Source organism: Pteronotus mesoamericanus, unplaced genomic scaffold (genome assembly GCF_021234165.1).
Source record: "Pteronotus mesoamericanus isolate MK-2021 breed Mesoamerican mustached bat unplaced genomic scaffold, CSHL_Meso_final scaffold_167, whole genome shotgun sequence".
Classification (NCBI taxonomy): Eukaryota; Metazoa; Chordata; class Mammalia; order Chiroptera; family Mormoopidae; genus Pteronotus; species Pteronotus mesoamericanus.
In genome coordinates, this window is record NW_026555308.1 from 3,952,231 (window position 1) to 3,972,796 (window position 20,566).

The window sequence follows — 20,566 nt, forward strand, 5'->3', positions numbered from 1 at the left end:
ACAGAAAGGGGCAGCCCCATGCTTGAACAATTTATATTTTATTAGAACAGAGTTTGTGGTTCCTGATTCAGAATTTAACATTCTTCAAACATGTAAGTCCAGTGGAAGTTTTATCCGCTTTTCCCAGATAAAAATTTTTCCCCAGGTGACTTAACTTTCATGGTAGTTTTCAAAAAAGTTTATACACCTAGAGCATTAGTTTCAGAATTGCCATCTCCGAGTGCTCTTCATAGGGAAATAGTTTTTGGTTGTGACGAGGCACCGCTTCCCATGAGATCCCAGCCTGGCCTGGAAATACAGCATGTGTCTCAGGACGGTGGGGTCTGGGGACAGGACACCACCCGATGAGTGCAGGGCTGCAGGACAGGCCTGGGGGTGGGGTTACAAACTAGACTTTTGGGCCCCATCCAAGACACCTAGAATCAGCCTCCAGAGGCAGGACCAGGAATCATGTTTTTGAACGGCTCCTGACAGCCAGGTTTGCTGCCTCTGCCCATTGCTGGAAGGTCATGGCCTGTCTTGGTTCCCTGTAGCGCTCCGCACCTGTCCTCCACCCAGTCACTGGCCTCACTGCCCAGCCTTGTGCCTCCTCACAAAATCTGGACATACATCTGAAGGGGCTCCCGTCCTCTTCATAAACACAGGTGTCTGAAGAGCCATTGGCAAGGTTCATTTTATCATCAGTTTTTTATGAATGAAAAATTAATATTTAAAAGGAAATGTGAGACAAAAGTGTAGAAGCATCTATAATCCTGCCATCCAAGTATAACAACTGTTAGCTAGTGTATATTCTTCCAGATTTTCCCCCATATGCATTTTAATATAAAGGTAATTATTTTTAAAATAAAAATTGGCTTACACTATATAATCTTTTGGCACTTTGCTTTCTTCACTTAAATACATTGTAGATTTTGACATTTGCCAGATGGGAGGGGGTGTTGAGAGAGATGGATGAACAAGGTGAAGAGACTGAGGAGTACAATGTGGTAGTTACAGAATAGTCACGGGGATGTAAAATACAGCAGAGGGGATGCAGGCAATAATACTGCCATAACTTAGTGTCAGATGGGTGCTAGATTTATTGGGGTGGTCACTTGGTAAGTTACATAAATGTCTAACCATGGGGTTGTACACCTGCAACTAATATGATGTTGTATGGCAACTGTAATTTAAAAATAAAAAATATTAAGAAAATAAATTGTAGGTCTTTTTACCCACAAATATCTGAAGGACTTCATTCTTTTTCGAGGGTGCACAGCACTCTGCCAATGGGACGTAGGCACATGTGGGCAGGTGTCCGGGTGGTCACTGTGTTTGCTGTTTGCTAGCAGAGGCCGCTGCAGGTCGGGCTTTGCTTGCGCGGGTGGGTGTTGGCAAACGGGTCCTACACTGCCACCGGGTTTTGAGTTGGAAGGCCGGGTCGGGCCTGGCATGTGGCTGGGTCGTGGGGTGGGGGATGAGGGGTGGAGAGCAGGAGCTGGCTGCCTGGCTCTCGTCCTTGGAGCTGGGGTGGTTACTTAGCCTTCCTATGCCCCAGTGTTTCCACAGATGACACGGAGTATGACAGCACACCCCTCCCGGCTGCTGGGGGCTGACACATGTCAGGTCTGAGGAGACAGTCCTGTCCTGCAGCAATGCCAGGTCAGGGCTGTAAATGGCAGACTCCTCTTCCTTCTCCAAAGTTACCCCTTGTTCTTCCATTCGCTGGGTGCTTTACCTAGTAAGAGCAGCTACCGTGTTCCTGAGTGTTCCCCATGGGCCAGGTTCTGTTCCACCTCTGAGGTGGACGTTTCTGCTGTACCGATCGCCCGGAGGCAGGGACGGCCCCACTCCACCAGGGCAGGCGGTAGGATCTACTTCCAGAGCCTGTGCAGGACTGCCATGTGGCCTGAACCTCATCTACCCTGACACCTTTTGGCGTCCACCATCCCTTCCACTTTACAAAGGCCAAAAAGCTCTGGAAACCTGCTCTAAACACACGGCAGGGCTGCTGGTGGAACCAGCCCTCCAGGATCACGGTGTGAGTTACTTCCATCCCCACAGAGCCCACTCTCCGGCCCTGCCTCCCCTGCTGACCTTCAGGGCAGCAGGTGTCGAGGCTCCTGGTTTGTCTTTAGGGCCCACTCTTTTACTTCTCCAATTTCTGCCTCACTGGAGGCAGGCCTGGATGGCCTCTCTGAAACAGCAGCCTGTCCAGGGGTTCCGGGACTCACCTAGCTCGGTGGTGAAGAGCTGGCATGTCTCGGGGTTGCGGATGGTGAAGGCAATGTAGGCATCAAGAACCCGCCGGTCCTTCTGGCAAGCAGAGAGCCTCTGCAGGACCCTGACCAGGGACAGGATAATTTCTGGGCAATACAGCACATCTGCAATGAAAGCCCCAGGTTACTGACAGGGATCCCCTCTAGGACTCAGGACCCCAGAATTGAGGACACTGGGTTATGCCAACCTTGGCAGTGGGGCAAGGGCTGGGAAAGCAGCAGTTGTATTATATGGAAAGAAAATTATGTGGTAAAAAAAGAAAATCCTTAGGAGAGAACAAAAGCTGCTGAAAGGCAATGCAACAACTGAAAAATATCCAAGACTCACTGTGTTCCTTTAAAAAAAAAAAAAAATCAATTGTTTGCCCATGGCCTATTTAGAAGACAATTAATAAAACAAACCCTGAGCCTGCTTCAGATTTCTTGATTCCAGTGGCCTGTTGCTTTGCTCTCTGCAGGAAACAAGCTTGTTCCTACCTAACAGCCAGGCTTGCAGGGATGGGTGCTGCCTTGGGTTGTGCTGCTCAGGCTCTGCATTCTGGCCACCGTGCGTCTGCGGGTCTCAGGGCTGTGGCCCAGGACGAGGCACAGTGTTGTCAGCCAGACAGGGGATAGGGTCAGCTTGGCAGAGGACAAAGAGCCTGTCCATTGCCAAGCCAAATGTCCCTTCTCTTAAGGACCCTGTCTTCGCACTGGAAGTGGGCATCCCCCTCCGTGGGGTACGCACATGGGACAGAAACATGCAGGAACTCTTTCCCTCAGGGATATGCAAACATGTGGTGATGACACAGGGCAGAGGGAAGCCCGTGCTCACAGCAGTGGGGACACTCAGAGCTCCTTCCCCGACTCAGACACCACTATAGTTGGTCCCTAAGCCTGCGGGTGCCCACAACACGCAGAGGAATCAGACATGGTCTTGGGAAAATCGTGCCATTCTTTGTGGACCAGAAAGGACAAGGCCGCCACGGCCATTCCCCCCATGCTCCCATATGGAGAGGGGGCTGCTCTAGCTATTTGATTTACGTTCTAGATGGCAACCGAGCGGCCTCCCTCCCGCTGCCGGAGAGGGACATAAAAGCCTGTCTACTCGGCTGTGGCCTGGCTAATAGGTCAGACTGGCTTGGCACCCCGGGGCGTTTTCTGTTCATCCCAGGCCTTCCTGGAAAGAGCCAGGTTCATTTATCTGATGAAACCACTTAAAATGGGGAGTGCACGTGGCCATTTTCTCAAACAGAAGGACTGTGGCTTTAGGGTATAGTCCTATGGGCACACCCTATGCTTTGATGTCACCCTGGAGGTTCACAGTGACTCTTCCAGACGTCTCATCATCACCCACTCTGCCCCCGCAGAGTCCACGGACCCCTTCCCTGAACTGAGAGCTGGGCGGAGCCACAGGGAAGCCACAGGCTTCAGTGGCCAAGGCTGAGCAGTACCTGCCGCGAGGATGATGTCTGGCTGGAGGGCAGCGAGCTGAGGGGCCGTCACAACATCCCAGTCCAGCTGTGCCACTGTCACCATGGGGCTCTCTGAGTTGTGGGTATTGTGTCCTGTGTGCTGCGCTGGGGTGGTGGCATCTGATTCCAACGAGAAGCCATTGAGAAGGATGTTCCCTCGGAGCTGCTGGAGGACATGGCTGTGACAGTCGCTGAATATATATGCTCTAGGATGGCACATTTTGCAAATGGCCAGGCCTGTGAGGCCGGCTCCACTGCCGAGCTCTAAGACAGTCCTGAGTGGGAGAAGGGATACGTGTCCACAGTTGTGTCGGGGCAAACCTGCCTCGGCGCCCTGCCCTGCGCCCCGAGGTCACCTGTGAGTGAAAGCCGCCGGGTTCTCTAGGGCCCATTCTGCAAGGTAGAGCGCAGCATTCCACGTGACCAGGCCGGTGGTGCCATGGGAAATGATGGCTGTGCTCTCGGAGAGTGTGACCGAGTTCCCAGAAGGCTGGATGGAGACAGGGAGAGAGAGTAACCCAGCTACCAGAGGAGGAGGAGTTGGTGTTAAAGAGAAAAAAATCACAACAGGTGCATGGCTAAATAGCTGGTTCATGCCGTGGACTACTCACACAGCAATAAAAAAAAAAAAGAACAACGTGTTGATGTGTGCCCCAACCTGGATGGACGGCAAGGGCGTGATGTTGAATGAAAAAAGCCAGTCTCAGGAAGGTCACATACCGTGTGACTCTATTTATCTAACATTTTCAAAATTATAGAATTGTGGAGATAGAGAAACTGGTCAGTGGCAACCAGGGTTAGGGATGGGGACGGGGGACGGGTGTGACTGTAAAGGGGGTGGCCTGAGGGAGGTCTTTGCAGTGACAGGACAGTTCTTTGCCTTGGCTGTGGCAGTGCCTGCACTGTGGATAATTTCACAGTTATCCAGTAGTGCCATTACAAAAGTAAGAAGGCACTGTACAATAATAGAACATTGGGGGTGTGGAAGAGGAGGTCTGTTTCAGATAGATTGGTCAGGGACAGCTTTCTGGAGGATGTGACACATGACCTGAGATCTGGGTAAAAAGAAGTGAGGCATGTAAGGTTCTAGGGGGAGAGCAAGTACAAAGCAGAGCAAGTACAAAGGCCCTGAGGCAGCATTGCAGCTAGTGAGTTCAAGGAAGAGAAAGAAGACCGGGGGCCGGAGCATAGGGAGAGCAGGAGGAACTAGACAAGAGAGAAAGGCTCGGGCAGGGCATGTGAGGCCTCATAGGCTGCTGAAGGAATTAGGATTGAGTCACAGTGCAAAGGGAAGCCACTGGTAAGTTCTGAGCAAGTGAGTGACATGATAGGATTTATGTTTTAAATTAGGAGGTCCACTCAGCGGAATTTGGGGAAGATGCTGCTGCATAGTTTTGAACCTTCCTGAATCCCCACGTAAGAACAGACAGAGCAGTGAGACACGGACAGTGTTTACACGAATGTACCTCTGTGAACCTGAAAATATGAACAGGTAAGAAAAAACCACAGACACAACCCTCATGCTCAACGTGCGTGTGGAGATGGAAGAGGGATGGAATGGGCCATGTGGCGGACCTGAGGCCTGGAGAATCCAGGGCTGAAAGGTATTCACCGGAAATGCAGGGACCAGCCAAGAACAGCAAGAACACTTAAGAGGGAACTTGACCACCTGTCATGGTGGGTGTGAGGGACCTGGGATGGGGCCTGATGGCAACTAGAAACACTCAGATGTGTGCGACAATAACAGAAAACTTCACTTCAGAAATAAAGTTTACTCAAAGGAACATGAGAATAAACACAAAAGAAAAATAAAGTCAAGAGAGACAGGAGGTGAAAGGAAGCAATTTTTAAAAATAGAAAAGAAATTAAGGACGAGATTGCTATGGGAGGAACTGTGTTCCCCACACCCAAATTCCTATGCTGAAGTCCTAACTCCCAGCACCTCTCTCTGAGTGTGACCTTATTTGAGGACTGTGTCTTTATAGAGGGAATCAAGTTAAAATAAGGTCATTGGGGGTCACTGCCCACCCCCCACCCAATCCATTACCATGAGTCCTTATAAAAAGAGGAAAGTAGGACATCAAAACACTATAGAGGGACAATGATGTGAAGTGACAGAGGAGAAGATGGCTGTCTACGAGCTGAGGAGCAAGGCCTGGAACACAGCCTTCCCTGGCAACCCTGCCCACACCTTGATTTTGGAGTTATAGCTTCCAGAACTATGAGATAATAATTTTTTTTCTTTAAGCCACTCATTTTTAGATACTAAAACCTAAACAAATGCTAAAAATTATAATTCAAAAGAGCACTCCTGAAAAAACAAAAAGATCTGAAATAATGTTGAAGGAGTACACACACTGTACCTGAGATCACTGGCCCAGAACAATCGCCCTCAAGACATATTCTAGTAAAATCACTGAATTTTAAAGAAAGAAAATCCTCTGGCCATCTAAGAGAAAAGGGCACGTAGGATAAAAGGGAGAGAAAATTAGATTATCATTAGGCTTTTCTACAATGCTTTATGCCAAAGAAAACGGACAAATATATTTAAGAGACTCAAGAGAGAAAATGTGAGTCAGGATTCAAGTGTAAATGGCTCAAACTGTTATCAACATGTACGAACTCCAGGAAGGTCAATCCCAGAAGCTCTTCTTAAAGAATCTACTAGAGAACAAACTTCAGAAAACCAAAATGGTTAGAGAGATGTCATCATGTGGATTGAGGGGAAGCTCTAACGATGCACAAATTGAAAAGAAAGAGGTTATGGAATGTGTGCTAAGTCAGTATTATTTAAGCCCTAACCCCTGACCCTGTGACTGTGTTATGTTACATGGCAAAGGGACTCTGAAGATGTGCTTAAGGTTACAACTTAACATGGAGAAATTATCCTGGATTATGCAGGTAGGATCAATTTCATCATCTGAGCCCTTAAAAGTAGAGCATTTTTCTCCTGGCTGAAGATGGACAGAGGCAGAGAAAAAGAGGCAGGAGAGATTCAAATTGCAAGAGGAACTCGACATGCTGTTGCTGGCTTTGGCAACGAAGAGGCCGTGAGCCAGGGCACAAGGGGCGGCCTTTGGAAGCTGAGAACCACCCCCAGCCAAGAGCCAGCAAGGAAATGGAACCCGAGTCCTGTAGCCACAGAAAACAAAATTGTGCCAATGACCTGCAGGAGCCTGGAAGCAGGTTTTCGTTGAGGGCCCAGCCCTGCTGACACCTTGATTTTAGTGTTGTGAGTCTCAAAGAAGAGAAACCAGCAGAGTCCACCAGACTTGTGACCTACAGAATTATAAGACAATGCAACAATTTATGTTGCCTTAAACTGCTAAGTTTGTGGTAATACTAGGTAATGCCTTTATGATGACAATGTAGTTATGGTATGGCAAACAAACAAACAGATAAACAAACAAAACGAGGGAGAATGGGAATAGTACGTATAAAAGTTTTACACTGTTTTCAGTAACCATAATTGGTGGATAGGATTAGCACTGTTGTTCTGAGATGGCTGTGTAAGTATTTTGGGAAAAAGGAAATAGGGAGTTGAGGGATATCTTAACACTATCCCCCGTGTTCTTCAGAACCAGAATTCTGGTGTAGGAGAAAGGAGACACAGATGCACTGTAAAAAGGTTGTGTGAAACCCTGCAATTCTGATTTTGAATCAGAAACATCAATATGGACCCACGGGGTCGTCTATTGTGAAAAGTGTGGATGTACATATCACCACTCATATCCCAGTCTGTCCACAAGAAGACCTACACTGTAGCAATGAGTATCCTAATGCCCAGGCTGTGGTCTTTAAATATATCATTTCTTGCTAAAAGAAACCAGGGCTCGTTGAAGACATGACTAATTCCAGGTTGGGGCAAGGAAATACACAAGATGAGTCTGGAAAAGCTTGACAAAAAAATAAGGCCAGAAAACTATTAAGAGTAATGTCAAAAGGGCTCAGAAACCTACTTGAAGTGGCTCAAAATAGGACATTTTGAGCTTTAATAAGGACATAATTTGCATGGACTGAATCCCTGCTGGGGAGGATAAGAAACAAATTCACTGTCTTGAAAAGTAAAGATCAAGCCTGTATCTTGCCTTTTCTCTACAAGTGGTACCCATGAGTAAACAAATAATAGATGAAGGGAGGCACCTCCTTACAAAATTTTTCTAGCTAATGAATGAAAACAAGATGATAGAATCAGAAAATCACCCTTTTGTATCCTCCAGTGAATAAAGGAGTCTAAGATTTGGGCATCCAGAACCATGATCATTAAAAGGATGAAAAAGAGATATGATGTGCCTCCCAGACCTCCATATTGTGTCCTTGGCAAAGCAATCAGACATGAATCTGAGTGGGCCTTTGAATCCAGACACCAATTTTCAGGAAACAGAGGATGGAGGAACAAGCTGAGTAACACCATGTGTGAGCAACCAAAAGCCATCCTGTGAAAAGCTGTCTAGACAAAATCTCCAGGGCTGTTCAAAGGAGGCACTGCCAGGAAAAGAGCGAGCTGGGATGGAGGTAGGGTACCTGCGGAGGAAGGGAGACTGCAAGTCACACCTACTTAATAGCTGACACAAAATGCTAGTGTCCAGGGGTAGACAGGGCAGTGACAAAACCTCAGATTAGTCTGAAAGGGAGATGGTGGTTACTTTTGCAGGGACGAAGGGCTGGGATGGAGATAGGTCAGATGGGGGCCTTGTGGGGTGGCTGCCAAAGTTCTGTCCCTTGACTGGAGTGGCGGTTGCCATGGTGGTTGCCTTGCAAGGATTCAGTAAGCTGTATACTTCTTTTGTGTGGTTTTGTGTATCTGTATTCTATTTTATAGTGAAAGGTTAAAAACAGACAAACAAAAACATCCAAGATCCCTCTGGCTGTTGTGTGCAGAAAGAATTTTTCTGGGGCAAGAAGCTGGAAGACCAGTCAGAAGGCCCTGGCATTGGTCTAGGCTGGTGAGGGTGGTGGCGGGGAGAGTAGGAAGTGACTGCCGTCCCATAACACCCACTCATCACGTATTTATTGGACACTGAGCACCAGGTCCCTGCTGTGTAAATGCTGTGCGTTACCTAACTTAACTCCCAGACATGCCTGTGAGATAGGTACTATTATTTGTCAAAGTGCTTGATTTACAGATGAAGAAACTAAGGCTCGGGGAGGTTAAGTGACTCCATCTAAGACCATAGAGCTGATGAGTCAAGATATGAACCCACGGGAGGCTGACTGGAGCCTGAGTTTTAACTCTGTGTGCAGAGGTGAGTGTTTGCCCTGTGTGGGAAGAAAGGCGTCTGGCTCCTACCAGCAGATAGGTCCGGTGGCACTGAGCGGGCTCCTCGGCTGTCAGGACTTCTGCCAATGCCTCGTACAGTTCATCCAAAGGCTCCTGGTGGACAGCTTCGTGCTGCGCGTGGGTGGAGCGATAGCTTCAGCAAGGGCATTAAAATGACCCTCATGAATCAAACAAAGGTCCTCTCTATTTGCTTTTATCTGACTTCTAAAAATGGCTGGAGGATTTTCACCAATTCGAAGGTACAGTGTGGGATGAATTAACATAATACAGGCTAGCTGGCATATAAAAAATTCACCTGGTTGGGGAACCTTGGGTATCTCAAAGAGGTGTGGAGAGGGTGAGGGTGAGTAAGGTGTAGTCTAGGGCAGCAGAAATGGAACTGCATGGGAGCTGCCACGTGACAGGGACAGGGAGCTCAGCTCTTCGATCATGATGTCCTGAGTGGAGAAAACAAATGGTGCTTTTAAGTGGGCCCAGGCCAAAGCATTCCACGTTTCGGGGGTAGCTTCACTGGTGGGCATCCCCGTCCTGTGCCCCATGGGGGTGGCGTGGGACGGCATCGGGTGGCCACGCTTTTCCAGGTGGCATGGGGGAGACCTGCTGGTGACCCTAGATGCATCATGCTGGTGAGCAATGGAGATGGAGGTAATGGAAAAGCCTGGATCATTCCATGTGCTAAGCCTGGGTGAGGCATAGCCCTTCTATTCAGAGATCAAACACATTGGGTCTGCTACTGACCACTGAGGAACTGACTTTCTGAAGTCCAGCCTAACATGAAAACTCAGCAAATTTGGGCTCATCCTTAAAATCCATCCAGTATCAGTCAGGAAAAGAGGTATTCCAGGTAATTTGTTGGAGGGAAGGCAGTAATAAGGGGGACTAGTTCTAAAGGCATTGCAAGACCTAAAACCTGCAAAGGGGACAAATCAGCCATAGAGACTGGCAACAGCAGGAAACTGTCAATACCTTTCAGGTGGCAGAGCAGAGGGAGAAAGTGGGGACTGCAGTGCTCAGGGCTGCCAGACAGGAAGGAGAACTTGCACAGGGGCCACAGAGGAGATGCAGCTGCTGCCAGACATGCCTTGAGGCAGAGAGGGAGAAATGCCCTGGCTTCTCCTTTCCTCCCGCCCTCCATGGCCTTTCACTGGTGGAACCGAGCTGGGAGGCTGTTGTCCAGGGAACACCTGCTGAATGGGGGTTTGCAGAGCACGCAAAGGGCATAGGCTGGGTCTGAGCTCCAAGACGCAAAGACGGGCAGAGGCCCCACTTCTGGAGAGCCAGCCAGGTCCCAGATGCTGTGTGGCTACCGGACAGTGCCCACTGCTTACCTTTCTGATGAGCTTCGAGAGAAAGCACCGGGCATACTTCACTGACGGTGGATGCTTCACACATAGAGGATGTTTCACGGTCTGTGACAAAGGACACATGTGAGATGCTGGAGAGACCCAGCCTTAAGTCTCCCATGAGTGTTAAATGAATACAGGGCAAACCCCAGCTACCCAATCCCTCTGCAGACATACACTCACACACGGGTTCTGGCTCCAGGTGTTCCTCACGCAATCGAAAGAATCTTAAGATAAGTCCTTTCTCAAAAAAATTTCTCTACCACAGCAGCACAGACTGTGGCAGTGTTTCTAATGCCCATTCTGGGCGGGACCATGAGGCACATGGACCTAAGCTAACACCCTGCTATCGACTGGGTGTCTGTGCCTCCCCAAATTCATATGTTAAATCTAACACCCAATGTGATGGTATTATGAGGTGGGGCTTTTGGGAGGTGATTAGGTTATGGAGGTCGGCCCCCAAGAATGTGTTTAGCGCTCTTATAAGAGAGACCACACAGAGCTCCTTTGTGCCTTCCACCATATGATGACACAATGAAAAGATGGCTTTCTATGAACAAGGTAGCAGACCCTCATTAGACGCTGAACCTGCTGGCACCTTGATCTTCGACTTCCCAGTGTCCCAAACTGCGAGAAATAAATCCCTGTTGTTTATAAGCTGCCCAATCTATGGCATTCTGTTACAGCAGCTGGAATGGACTAAGACACATCTGTTCCCAGGGCAGCCAGCATGAATTATAGAGTTTGTAGTAAGGACAAGTGTGGGATTGTCTGGCTCTGTGGAAGAGGCAAGAGCCCAAATGGTGGGAGCGAGGCAGATTTGGCACCTATCCTCCTGGAGTGCACATCCTGGGCCAAGGAGATGAGCAGGAGCCAGAGTGTGATGAGGCCAAAACAGAAGAAGGTGGGGGCTCTGCCTGGGATGTGGAGGAGGGGGAAAAGGGGTGCTCAGGGGGAATAGTTCGGTGGAAACATAGAGAATCAAAGAGCAGGGGAGCGAGATCCAGGCAGAGGGTATAGCTTATGCAGGCTCCAAGGTGGCCACAGCCTGGAATTTTGGGAAGGAGGGCAGGGTGACAGGAACAATGAGAGCAGGGGTCGGGTCACAGGGGCCTCTTGGCTAGAGGGACATGATTTTACCCAAGGGCAATAAAATATCCACACACTGCTCAAGGGGCTTTCTAGTTGGCTGGTGTTAGACGCGGGTGTAGGTTAGAATCAGAGTAGGCTACAGGGTAATGAACAATGACTTCGGACATCTCCGAGATCACAGTCCTGAATGCTAGATTGCCCTGGAAGTCCTCCATAGCTACAGCTCCATCTTCTCCACCTCGTGGTCAGATGGATACTCCGGGCTCACCCTTCACACAGGAATTCTTAATCTGGGATCCTTGGATGGGCTTAGTAGTAGGGGGCAAGCCTGTGACTTCCCTGAATTTATATGCGAAATGTATTCTCATGCATTTTTTTTCTAGGGGGAGAGTCCATAACTTTGGGTTTGGGAAGGGTCCAGGACCGTTCAGAGGGCTGACAGCCTGGATGCAGTGTGATCTGCACTTGATCACACTATGTGGATAGCCTGGCAGGCTGGGGCCAGGCCAGGCAGAGCGGTGGTTCCATATACACCCTCACCCACATGCTCCTGAGAATCCCAAACTCACCTCTGAAAAGCAGGGGCCCATCTAGAGCTAGAAAAGAGACACAAGTGGGCAAGATCCATATCCTTATTTTTTTCCTTAAATTTAAAGAAGAAAGTCTCTGAACAGCTAGCAAATGCTAGATGTTCCCACAGCTGTCATCTGTTTTCTCTACAGTTTAAAAAACATCCCCCAGATCCCCTCCTCTCAAGTAGATTTTTGTATATTCTTATATCTTCATCCAAGACAACATAAAAGAGCCAGAGCTCTCTGAAGTGCTTCCACCCAAATACAGTGCCTTTCTTTTTAAAGGATACAAGCACACCCACTTCACTCCTGTCATGTCCTCTTGGGCAAGTCAGGAGGCTGGTAACGTGTCTCGTGTTTCCGTGATTCTTACCTTCTGCAAAATGTCCAGCAGCAGCTCAGAACCCGAGTCCCGTAATTTCTCTTCTAGGCTCTATTTGGAGACAGAGGGTGAGAGAGAAAGAGGTCTCAAGGGCATTTTCACAGGAACATTAAACATGCAGCAGGGCATGTTGGCAAAGTGCTAAGTGATTTCTCCCCTGGGACCTGGGGCCAATTGGAAGTGGAAGCCACAGGCGCTGAAAGCCTGACCTTGAAAGTCCCAGGTTACACCTGGATGAGTTGCAGAAAGAATATTAGGAGATAGACTCTTGGTTTGCATTAGCTCTGGCTGCTAAACCTCACCTGGGTGACAGACAAGCTCCATGGCTGAACTGGTCAGCTAGGAATTACAGTTAGACATCAGCGCCTGATGGGCTTGCCCTGGACTTGACATCCAAGTTAAAGTGGACATACAGAACGTGCAGCTGCCAGGGCCAGCTATATATACTGTCCTTTCCTGCAGGGGCCTCCAGCCCGGTAGCGAGCACAGGCTCCAGAATCAGGCTGACTGCCTGGCTGGTATGTGACACTGGGCAAATCACTTCATTTCTCCAGAGCAACTTATCACACCCTAAAAGACCTACAAGACCTAGCCCTGGCCTCTCTCTCACCTCATCTGCCACCACCCCGTTCCATCCCTGCTTATGCCACTCCAGCCACACTGGCCTCCTCGCAGCAGCTTGCTCTCACTGGCAGAACCTTTGCACTCCCTGCTCCCTAAGACCTCCCACAGCCCGCTGCTTCACTGTTCAGGTTCTGGCTCAAATGTTCCCTCTGGGAGGCCTTCCCTGATTCCCCTACTTTGATGATACATTTCCTTGTTTTATTGACTTTATAGCTACTGCCATCCTCTGGCATTTTCTTGCTTATTCATTTATGTTTTTTTCCTCCCCCCTCTGGCTCTCCTATCTGAGTAGGTCCTCATCATTATGCTGCTGATCCTGGTGCCTGGCTCATAGGAGGCATTCAGTGAACATTTGGTGATGGAATAAAAATACTAGCTAACATTCACATCCACTTACCACAAGCCAGACACTGCCTCAGATACTTCATTCTCATATACTCCTGACAACAATCCTATGAAATAAGCATTAGTATATCTCCTGTTTTACTAATAAAAAACACTAAGGCCCAAAGGTATGCACTCACTTGCCCAAGGTCACACATCTTTATGGGACTGGGCCAGGATTCCAAGCAGGTAGGCTGCCTTCCAGGTCTGAGCTCTCCACCGCTGCACTCTGCTTCTTTTCTAGTCAATCCTTTGTGCTCAGACACAATGATAATAATAGTGCCTACCACTTAGATGTTGTGGGCCAGCCTAAGTATGCACTTAGGATGGTCCTGATACAGAGTATGCACTAATTTCATGTGAACAATTCTAGTTGATATTGAATTGGGTCCCATAGATGCTGCTATAAAGGTTTAATTGGGTTAAAAAATGTACACATTCATTTTCTGATCGAAAATGAACTCTTAGAATGCGAAATGGTTTATATTGGTTTACATCAATAAAATACAAATGACTAACCACCACTCCTTAAGATGCGCAAGACCTGGGAGTCACTCCAGTGAGCTCAGCATAAATGAATTATAAAGGAAGCAGCGTCGTTAGAAGTTCCCCCTTGGCAGAGGAAGCTGCTGCCCCGCCAATGGCCTGTGCGACAATGGCAGGTCCTCAGGGGCTGGGTTGGGCGCGGGGGGAGGTGGGTTGTGGTGAGACCTCTTTCATCTATTTTCTGGCCAGCTTTGTACCTCCCTGTTTCTTCCATCAGAGGCTTAAGCGCCTCAAGCTGCCTCTAAGAGGATTTTGTCTAATGCTGACAATATAGATGAGAACACCCCAGTGTGTGTGTGTGTGTGGGGGGGGGGAGGGGTTGTCTGTGATCTGGTCATTGCGCTCACTGAAACATATCTCCAGTTGTCATGAGACCCTTGACTATTTAAATGGGCAACAAAGGCTGTTTATTCAATGGCTGGGATGATAACTGGCTAATAAAACTCATGAAAATTACTGGGAACTGCCCATAACCCTAAAAACCTGAGTGAAAAGAGAGTTGGGAGGAAACCCTGCATTCCTTCAATTCGTGGGACCCAAATTAGCAAAAACAGCCCAGGGCCGGAAGAGCCTACGGGAGGAAGGAGCTGATGGCTGGGTGGAGGGCGGGCTTCCCAGGGGGGCGCAGGTGCACCTCCTGCTCTCTGCCGCCAGCCTGCGCGGCCCTCGACGGAGCCCTGGGTCGAGAACCAAAGATACGGCCCGGACCCCTGAGAAAGCTAACGCCGTCACGTGGCGGAGAGGACGGAGGTGGGTGCCCAAAGCATCTCCCTCATCAGTCCTTCACCACCCACGATCGCCCTCGGCGCGCCGAGCCGCCCACCTGCCAGGGGAACGAGCACACCGCGCGCGCCGCCAGGAAGCGGCGTTCGAAATTCCGCAGCAGGCGCGAGGTCTCGGTGCCTTCCTCCGGCGCCATGGCGGGGCGGAGCCGCAGCGTTGCTTCGGAGGCAGGGCGGAAGCAGGGTGGTACCGAGGAGGGGCGAGCCAAGCCAGAGGCGCCTCGCCGCGCCGGGGCGGGGCTTGGGGCGGGACCAGGCGCTGCGCGGCCCCGGGAGGCGAGGCTTGTGGTATCAAGGCGGGGTCAGGCGGTGCTCAGGTTCTAGAGTGTGGTGTTGGGGAGGCAGTCTCGGCGTCGTGGGATTGTGGGAGGCGGGACTTGGGGAAGGTTCGAGGCAGATGCTGGACGAGGGCCTGAGCGTAGTTTGAGAGCTAGGAGGTGGGGTCAGGGTCGGAGGGGGCGGGGTCAAACTATGGGCGGGGCGGAGTCCATGTTTGGTGCCACGTTTGGTGCCACGTTAGGGCTTTACAGAGAAGCGAGTCATTCTCACTGTTCCTGCACCTTTATTAAGGGTCTTTATGTCAGGGACTGCCCCTGCGGCCTTATCGTAGCCCTGTGTCCTTCAGTACCACCCCTCTGTGTGAATGGGCAGAAGGGGTCCTGACAGCCACCATGCCCCTCGTGGGTGTGGGGGCACATACTCAGGCTCAAGGGCTGGTGGGTTAAGGCCATGGCCGCCTTGGAAAAGGGCATTTAGTACAGGGTGTTGATCTCCCAACTGGCTGGTACACAGGAGGCAAAGAGAAACGGAAGCGAGGCAGGCCACTCCAGACGGGTAGGTGGCAGGTTGTCTTCGGTGTCTCAAAAGGAGCCGGTTTCCGAACTACCTGCTGGAATTTTGAAATTTCTGTAGAGGCCTTAACCGGTTCAGTCCAGGTGGTCTCAACGCCACTGTTCCCTCAAGGCTGTGTCCTAGAATCAGCTCCCACTTTGGGAATGGCGGGCAGGGGAGTGGGTGAGGAGCCTACAACTGCCCTGAGCCGGCTCGCAGGTCAAACCGCGGTCATGTCCTCTCTATGACAATGTTGCAGGAGATAACATAGGAAAAATCCTGAGACTGCGCCACTGTTGCTGGTCAGTGTCTAGCTTCCTGGTTGCCAGGCAACATCTTTTAACATTCAGGTAGCAGCTAGGAATGGGTGGCTAGAAGGGAAATAAAGTCAGGGCCTTCACCATTGCAATCTAACTAAGAACTTAATACAGGAGGCTGAAAGCGAAGAAAAGCATGCCACACCTTTGACCTAGTTATCCTTGAGCCTAGTTATCCTGGAAAGCAAAGACTTCCATGTGAACCAAACAGCACAAGTAAACAGTGATAGTGAGGGGTGTGAGGGACCCCTTGAAAGTCCTTGTATATCATCTCCACTGAGAAAAGGAAAATCTTGAGACTCTGTATTCATCCCAAGGCCTAGAAGGGGGAAGGGGAGGGTATCCACAGTGCCCGAAGAAAGGGCCCATAAAACTCTTTGGTTAACTGCCTGCCTCAGGCATGTACAAAGTGAACAAATAGAGTCTAGAGCAAGATAAGGATTCTAGGTGGTCTCTGCCTGAGCAAGATGGCTGCTGCCGCATGGGAGATGAGTCAGCACCAGGATCCCGCCGGCTGCTCTCTCAGTTCTCTTCCAAAGCCTCCTTTCCAGGTGTCTCTAGCCCACTCTGCCCCTGCCTTTGCTGGAGACTAGGATGGAGTCTTCAGATAGCTGGAGCCACAGAACCAATGACCATCCTCAGTAACGGCTTGCGGTCTGCTCGCCAGGAACCTGTATCTCAAACCTACAGAGTGCCTTAGAGTGCGGGTGGAAGTGGCCCGCAACAGCAAGAACTTCATGCTGAACATGGGCAAAGATGACAACAAAGGGCTGCACTTCAACCTTTGCTTCAATATACGTAGGGTCACCAACACTACTGTGTGTAATAGCAAGGACAGAGGGTCCTGGAGACCAAGCACTGGGAGTCCGCCTTCCCCTTCCAGCCTGGAAGTGTCACAGGGGTGTGCATCCCCTTCTACCACCAGGCAGACCTGATCTTTAAGTTGCCAGATGGATACATGTTCAAGTTCCCCAAATGTCTCCACCTGGAGGCCATCAGTTACTTGGTGGCAGAAGTTGACTTCAAGATCAACTGTGTGGCCTTTCAGTGAAGCCAGTCAACCAGTGGCCCCCAGTGAAGGCACCTGCCTCTGTTCCCCCTGCATAAAATGGAAAAAAAATCTAGAATGTGAATGTTATTCCATGTGAGGAAAAAAAAGGATGATGAATTCACTATAGTTCATAGAGACATTTTTATAATATGGCACTAATGAATAGTTGGCCTCCTCTTAGGTAAATTGGACTTCTGGAAATTTCTAGAAACCTAGAGAAAATCACCTAGGATGTCAGTACCAGCTGACAGGACCCATCTCATTTTCACTCCCTCTCAGCCCTCTTCCCTACCATCTGCCAATCTCTCTGTCCCAAACTTTTGTTAAAGCTTGTAATTCATTACAGTTCATTAAAATGAAAATAAAATTTATTTTGCATCAAAAAGAAAAAAAGGTAAGGGTTCTAGCTAACAGACCCTCACATATACCTATGTTTAGGCTGTCACACCTCCATGGAAGACTGGCACCACCTTTACCCACCAATCAATATGTCACTTCTCCACCCCTACTCCACCAACTATGTAAGTCCTCAGAACAAAGGACTTTCTCTTTTGGCCTCTTCTCTTGGCTCCTGGCTCTCTTGCACATGGAGGGGAGGGGGTCCTGGCCACTCAGTCTGTGGCAGGGGGCCTTCTGACCACCAGGCCCCTAGCCACTCATTTTTGGCCACCCAGCCTCTAGCTATCTGGGTGCTGGCCACCCGGGCCTTTGGCCACTCTTGCTTTTGCCACCCTTGCTCTAGCTACCCTTGCTTTTGCTCTCCCATTCACTAATAAACTTTGCTTGCATGCTAATAGGCTTGCTGACCTGTAATTCTTTACTGTGTTGGCAAGAAGTATGAGGGTTTCTCTGGTGACAGCACAAGGCAAGAACTCTCACTCCCCAAACCTTTGGGTCTAGCCCTAACTCATGAGGACTTCTGTTCATCAGATACTTATGAAGCACTTATTATATGCTTGGCAATGTCAGGCATTGAGGATGCAACAGTGAGAAAGACCAGGAGTGGTCCCTGCTGTCCAGGGGCTCAGGGTCTCTTGAACTAATTATCACACAGATACCTGCAGAAGCATGATGGCATTATATGCCAGGCAGGCAAGCACATAGAGCTGAGTGGGAGTTCTCATTTTGTAGGAACAAGGAATCTGGAAAAAGAGTAAGAGGGCTCTTGGGTGTTGTGGGGTGGTACAGAGGTGGGAAAGGAGAGGAAAAGAAAAATAATTACTTTTGTTTGACATTGTTATGTCTTGAGTGAAAGGCAGGGCAGACAGTTCACAGCTCACCAGTGCTGTCTTTGGACTCTGAAATGTGTTCAAAGTCTACACAGTTACCTTCCCTAATCTCTCATAAAACTCCATTTAGAAGTGTCTCGAGAGCTAATTTGTTAAATATACTTGCAGAAGGTAAATAAGAGGACAGATTAAATCTCATTACCCCTTTCAGATGAGAAGCACTAGAGCCCTGCTCAGCTATGAGAACAAGAGAGGAGAATTAATTCTAATTGAATGTATTTATTCTCTCATGTCTGTTGTGCTTCCTCCACAACCAAGTGAGCACAGGATCTGACACAAAAATTTTTCATCTTTTATTCCCTTAACACTGTTGATTTAAATAAATAAGAAGCTTTGCTGTAGTTATTGCTATGTTCTTACATGGAATTAATAGGTTCTGGTTCCAAGATGTTGCATAAATCCTCTTTAGTCACCGTGTCCTGAGACAGAGTCATCTGTGATACAACAATGAGTCTTAACTATGATTTGAGTCTTGTTCCTAAAAGGCTGTCTTCTGGACCTGGGTCAGGTGTATTGGTTCATTTCTGTTGTTTTGATCAGCTCTCTGCCTGTAGGAGAAAACCAATGGGAATGGATCAGTTAAACTCATAAATATAGGGTTTATTCTATGAACACACATAATAGCTATTAATTACCTTTCCTCTGAGGAGCAAAAGGACATTTTTGTCAATGCCATAGGAATACTGTATAATGCTATACTAACATATTAATAAATCTAGGCTTGCACAACTTTTCCTAATGCCATAGATGGGAAGAAGATTGGAGAAGGACCCTGAATGGCAGCAGCATTGACCCGCACTCAGAAGAAAACTATCTTTGCGTGTGGGCTCTCGGAAGGGACAAAGTGATACATTTCAGATCTGAATCTGGAAGGATCAAAGCACTGAAGGGATGTTTAATGTTCTATGAACCTCAAAGGTGCAGTACGTTCAGGCGTAAGTGAAGATTAGGACTGCTGTTTAACACAACAGGTGAAAATTCTAGGTGGTGCTAATATGGAGAGAAGCATTAGGGCATGTCCCAGTGGTCCTTCTAGTGGCGAAAGGGATGTGTATGTGCCCATGCTATGTTAAAGACTCTGCTCCTGGATTTGAGGATTTCAATAATAACAACAAAAGCAACAATAATAAACCTAATGCCTATATGGGATGGTTGCCTTTCATAAATTAAGCTGTTGGCATGGCAATTTAATCAGTACTTTGCAGTTTTTCATGTATGTCTCCTATGGCTAATGGTTTCTATAAAAAAAAAAAAAACACCAATTGATTTCTTTCTAAAATGTTGCTTCAGGTTGTAAAGACCTTTATAGGTCATGTTTCAACTTACAGGAAAATTTTATAGTTTAAATGTAAATTACGTTATATATGGGCTTTGAAATGGAGTTAAGGTTAAGTGAAGTTCCAACTTTCCTTAGTTTACAGTGTTCAGGATGTCCTCATGCTATGTTAAAGTACAGGAATGGCCAGGATTGGGTGGAATAATACAGGAGGCTCAGTATAATGAGAAACTATTGAGATACAGAAAGCAGTGCACCAGTCTCATATAATGCTTTGATTGGTGGCAGGGCCAATATTATGGGTTGAATTATGTCCCCCGGAAAGAAACCTAGGAATGTGACCTTATTTAGAAATAGGGCCTTTGCAGATATAATTAAGATGAGATCATGTTGGATTACAGGGAGCCCTAAATCCCACAACTGGTGTCCTTAGAAGAGAAAGACACAGGGAGAAGGCAGCTGTGTGGCAGTGGAGTTAGAGATTGAAGAAAAAACATCAAGGATTGCTGGCAATGACCAGAAGCTAGAAGAGGCAAGGAAGAACCCTTCTGTTCAGGTTTCAGAGGGACCGTAGCCCTGCCGACACCTTGATTTTGGGCTTTGGGCCTCCAGATCTATGTGAAACAATACATTTCTGTTGTTTTAAGCCACCCAGTTTGTAGTGCTTTGTTATGGCAGCCCTAGAAAATTGCAACCAGTGCATAATTTGGTGGTGGTGGTAGAGGGGTGCAGTGCAAAATGAAACTGCAGGGTCCTTATTAAAAATCAAGAATTTTGAGATTGTGACAGTTGATTATTACACCAAGATGGGGGCTCTTCTGTGCCCTGGGCCCAAGCTGGCTCTGGTTGCTTGGTTCTCAAAGTGCTGGACACCCTGCAGCAGGAAGTGGTTGAAATGGATTATTACTATGCGCACCAACCACAGGAAACCCAAGGGCCACTCACTTCTTTTTCCGTTGAATGGCTGTGTATATCACGCTAGTGACAAACAGAACTGCGAGAACTCCTGTGACAACCCCGAGACCTATCGCTGTGGGTTGGAGATCATATGCCCTCTGCGTCTCTCCTCCTGTTAAAAAAAATC

The 20,566-nt window shown here is 48.4% G+C and overlaps 2 protein-coding genes and 1 pseudogene across 2 annotated transcripts in view; 1 reads left to right on the forward strand and 2 right to left on the reverse strand.

The window, feature by feature from the left end:
• Positions 1-141: 141 nt before the first annotated feature.
• EEF2KMT (eukaryotic elongation factor 2 lysine methyltransferase) lies at positions 142-14,868 on the reverse strand. The gene is made up of 8 exons (XM_054589556.1): positions 14,760-14,868; positions 12,374-12,433; positions 10,322-10,402; positions 9,003-9,104; positions 4,069-4,202; positions 3,692-3,987; positions 2,214-2,363; positions 142-288 (listed from the first exon to the last, which is right to left on the reverse strand). The coding sequence occupies exons 1-8, from the start codon at positions 14,853-14,855 to the stop codon at positions 188-190; spliced, it is 1,020 nt and encodes a 339-aa protein (XP_054445531.1). The 5' UTR covers positions 14,856-14,868; the 3' UTR covers positions 142-187.
• On the forward strand, positions 14,854-16,917 carry LOC129083296 (galectin-1-like; annotated as a pseudogene).
• A 1,767-nt stretch (positions 16,918-18,684) lies between these two features.
• The window catches only part of LOC129083390 (ectonucleotide pyrophosphatase/phosphodiesterase family member 7-like), a 40,608-nt gene continuing 38,726 nt past the window's right edge, over positions 18,685-20,566 (reverse strand). The window contains exons 5-6 of the mRNA XM_054589226.1: positions 20,428-20,551; positions 18,685-18,754 (exon numbers count right to left, since the gene is read on the reverse strand). Coding sequence (XP_054445201.1) covers positions 18,685-18,754; positions 20,428-20,551 — 194 coding nt within the window. The remainder of the gene's footprint in view (positions 18,755-20,427; positions 20,552-20,566) is intronic.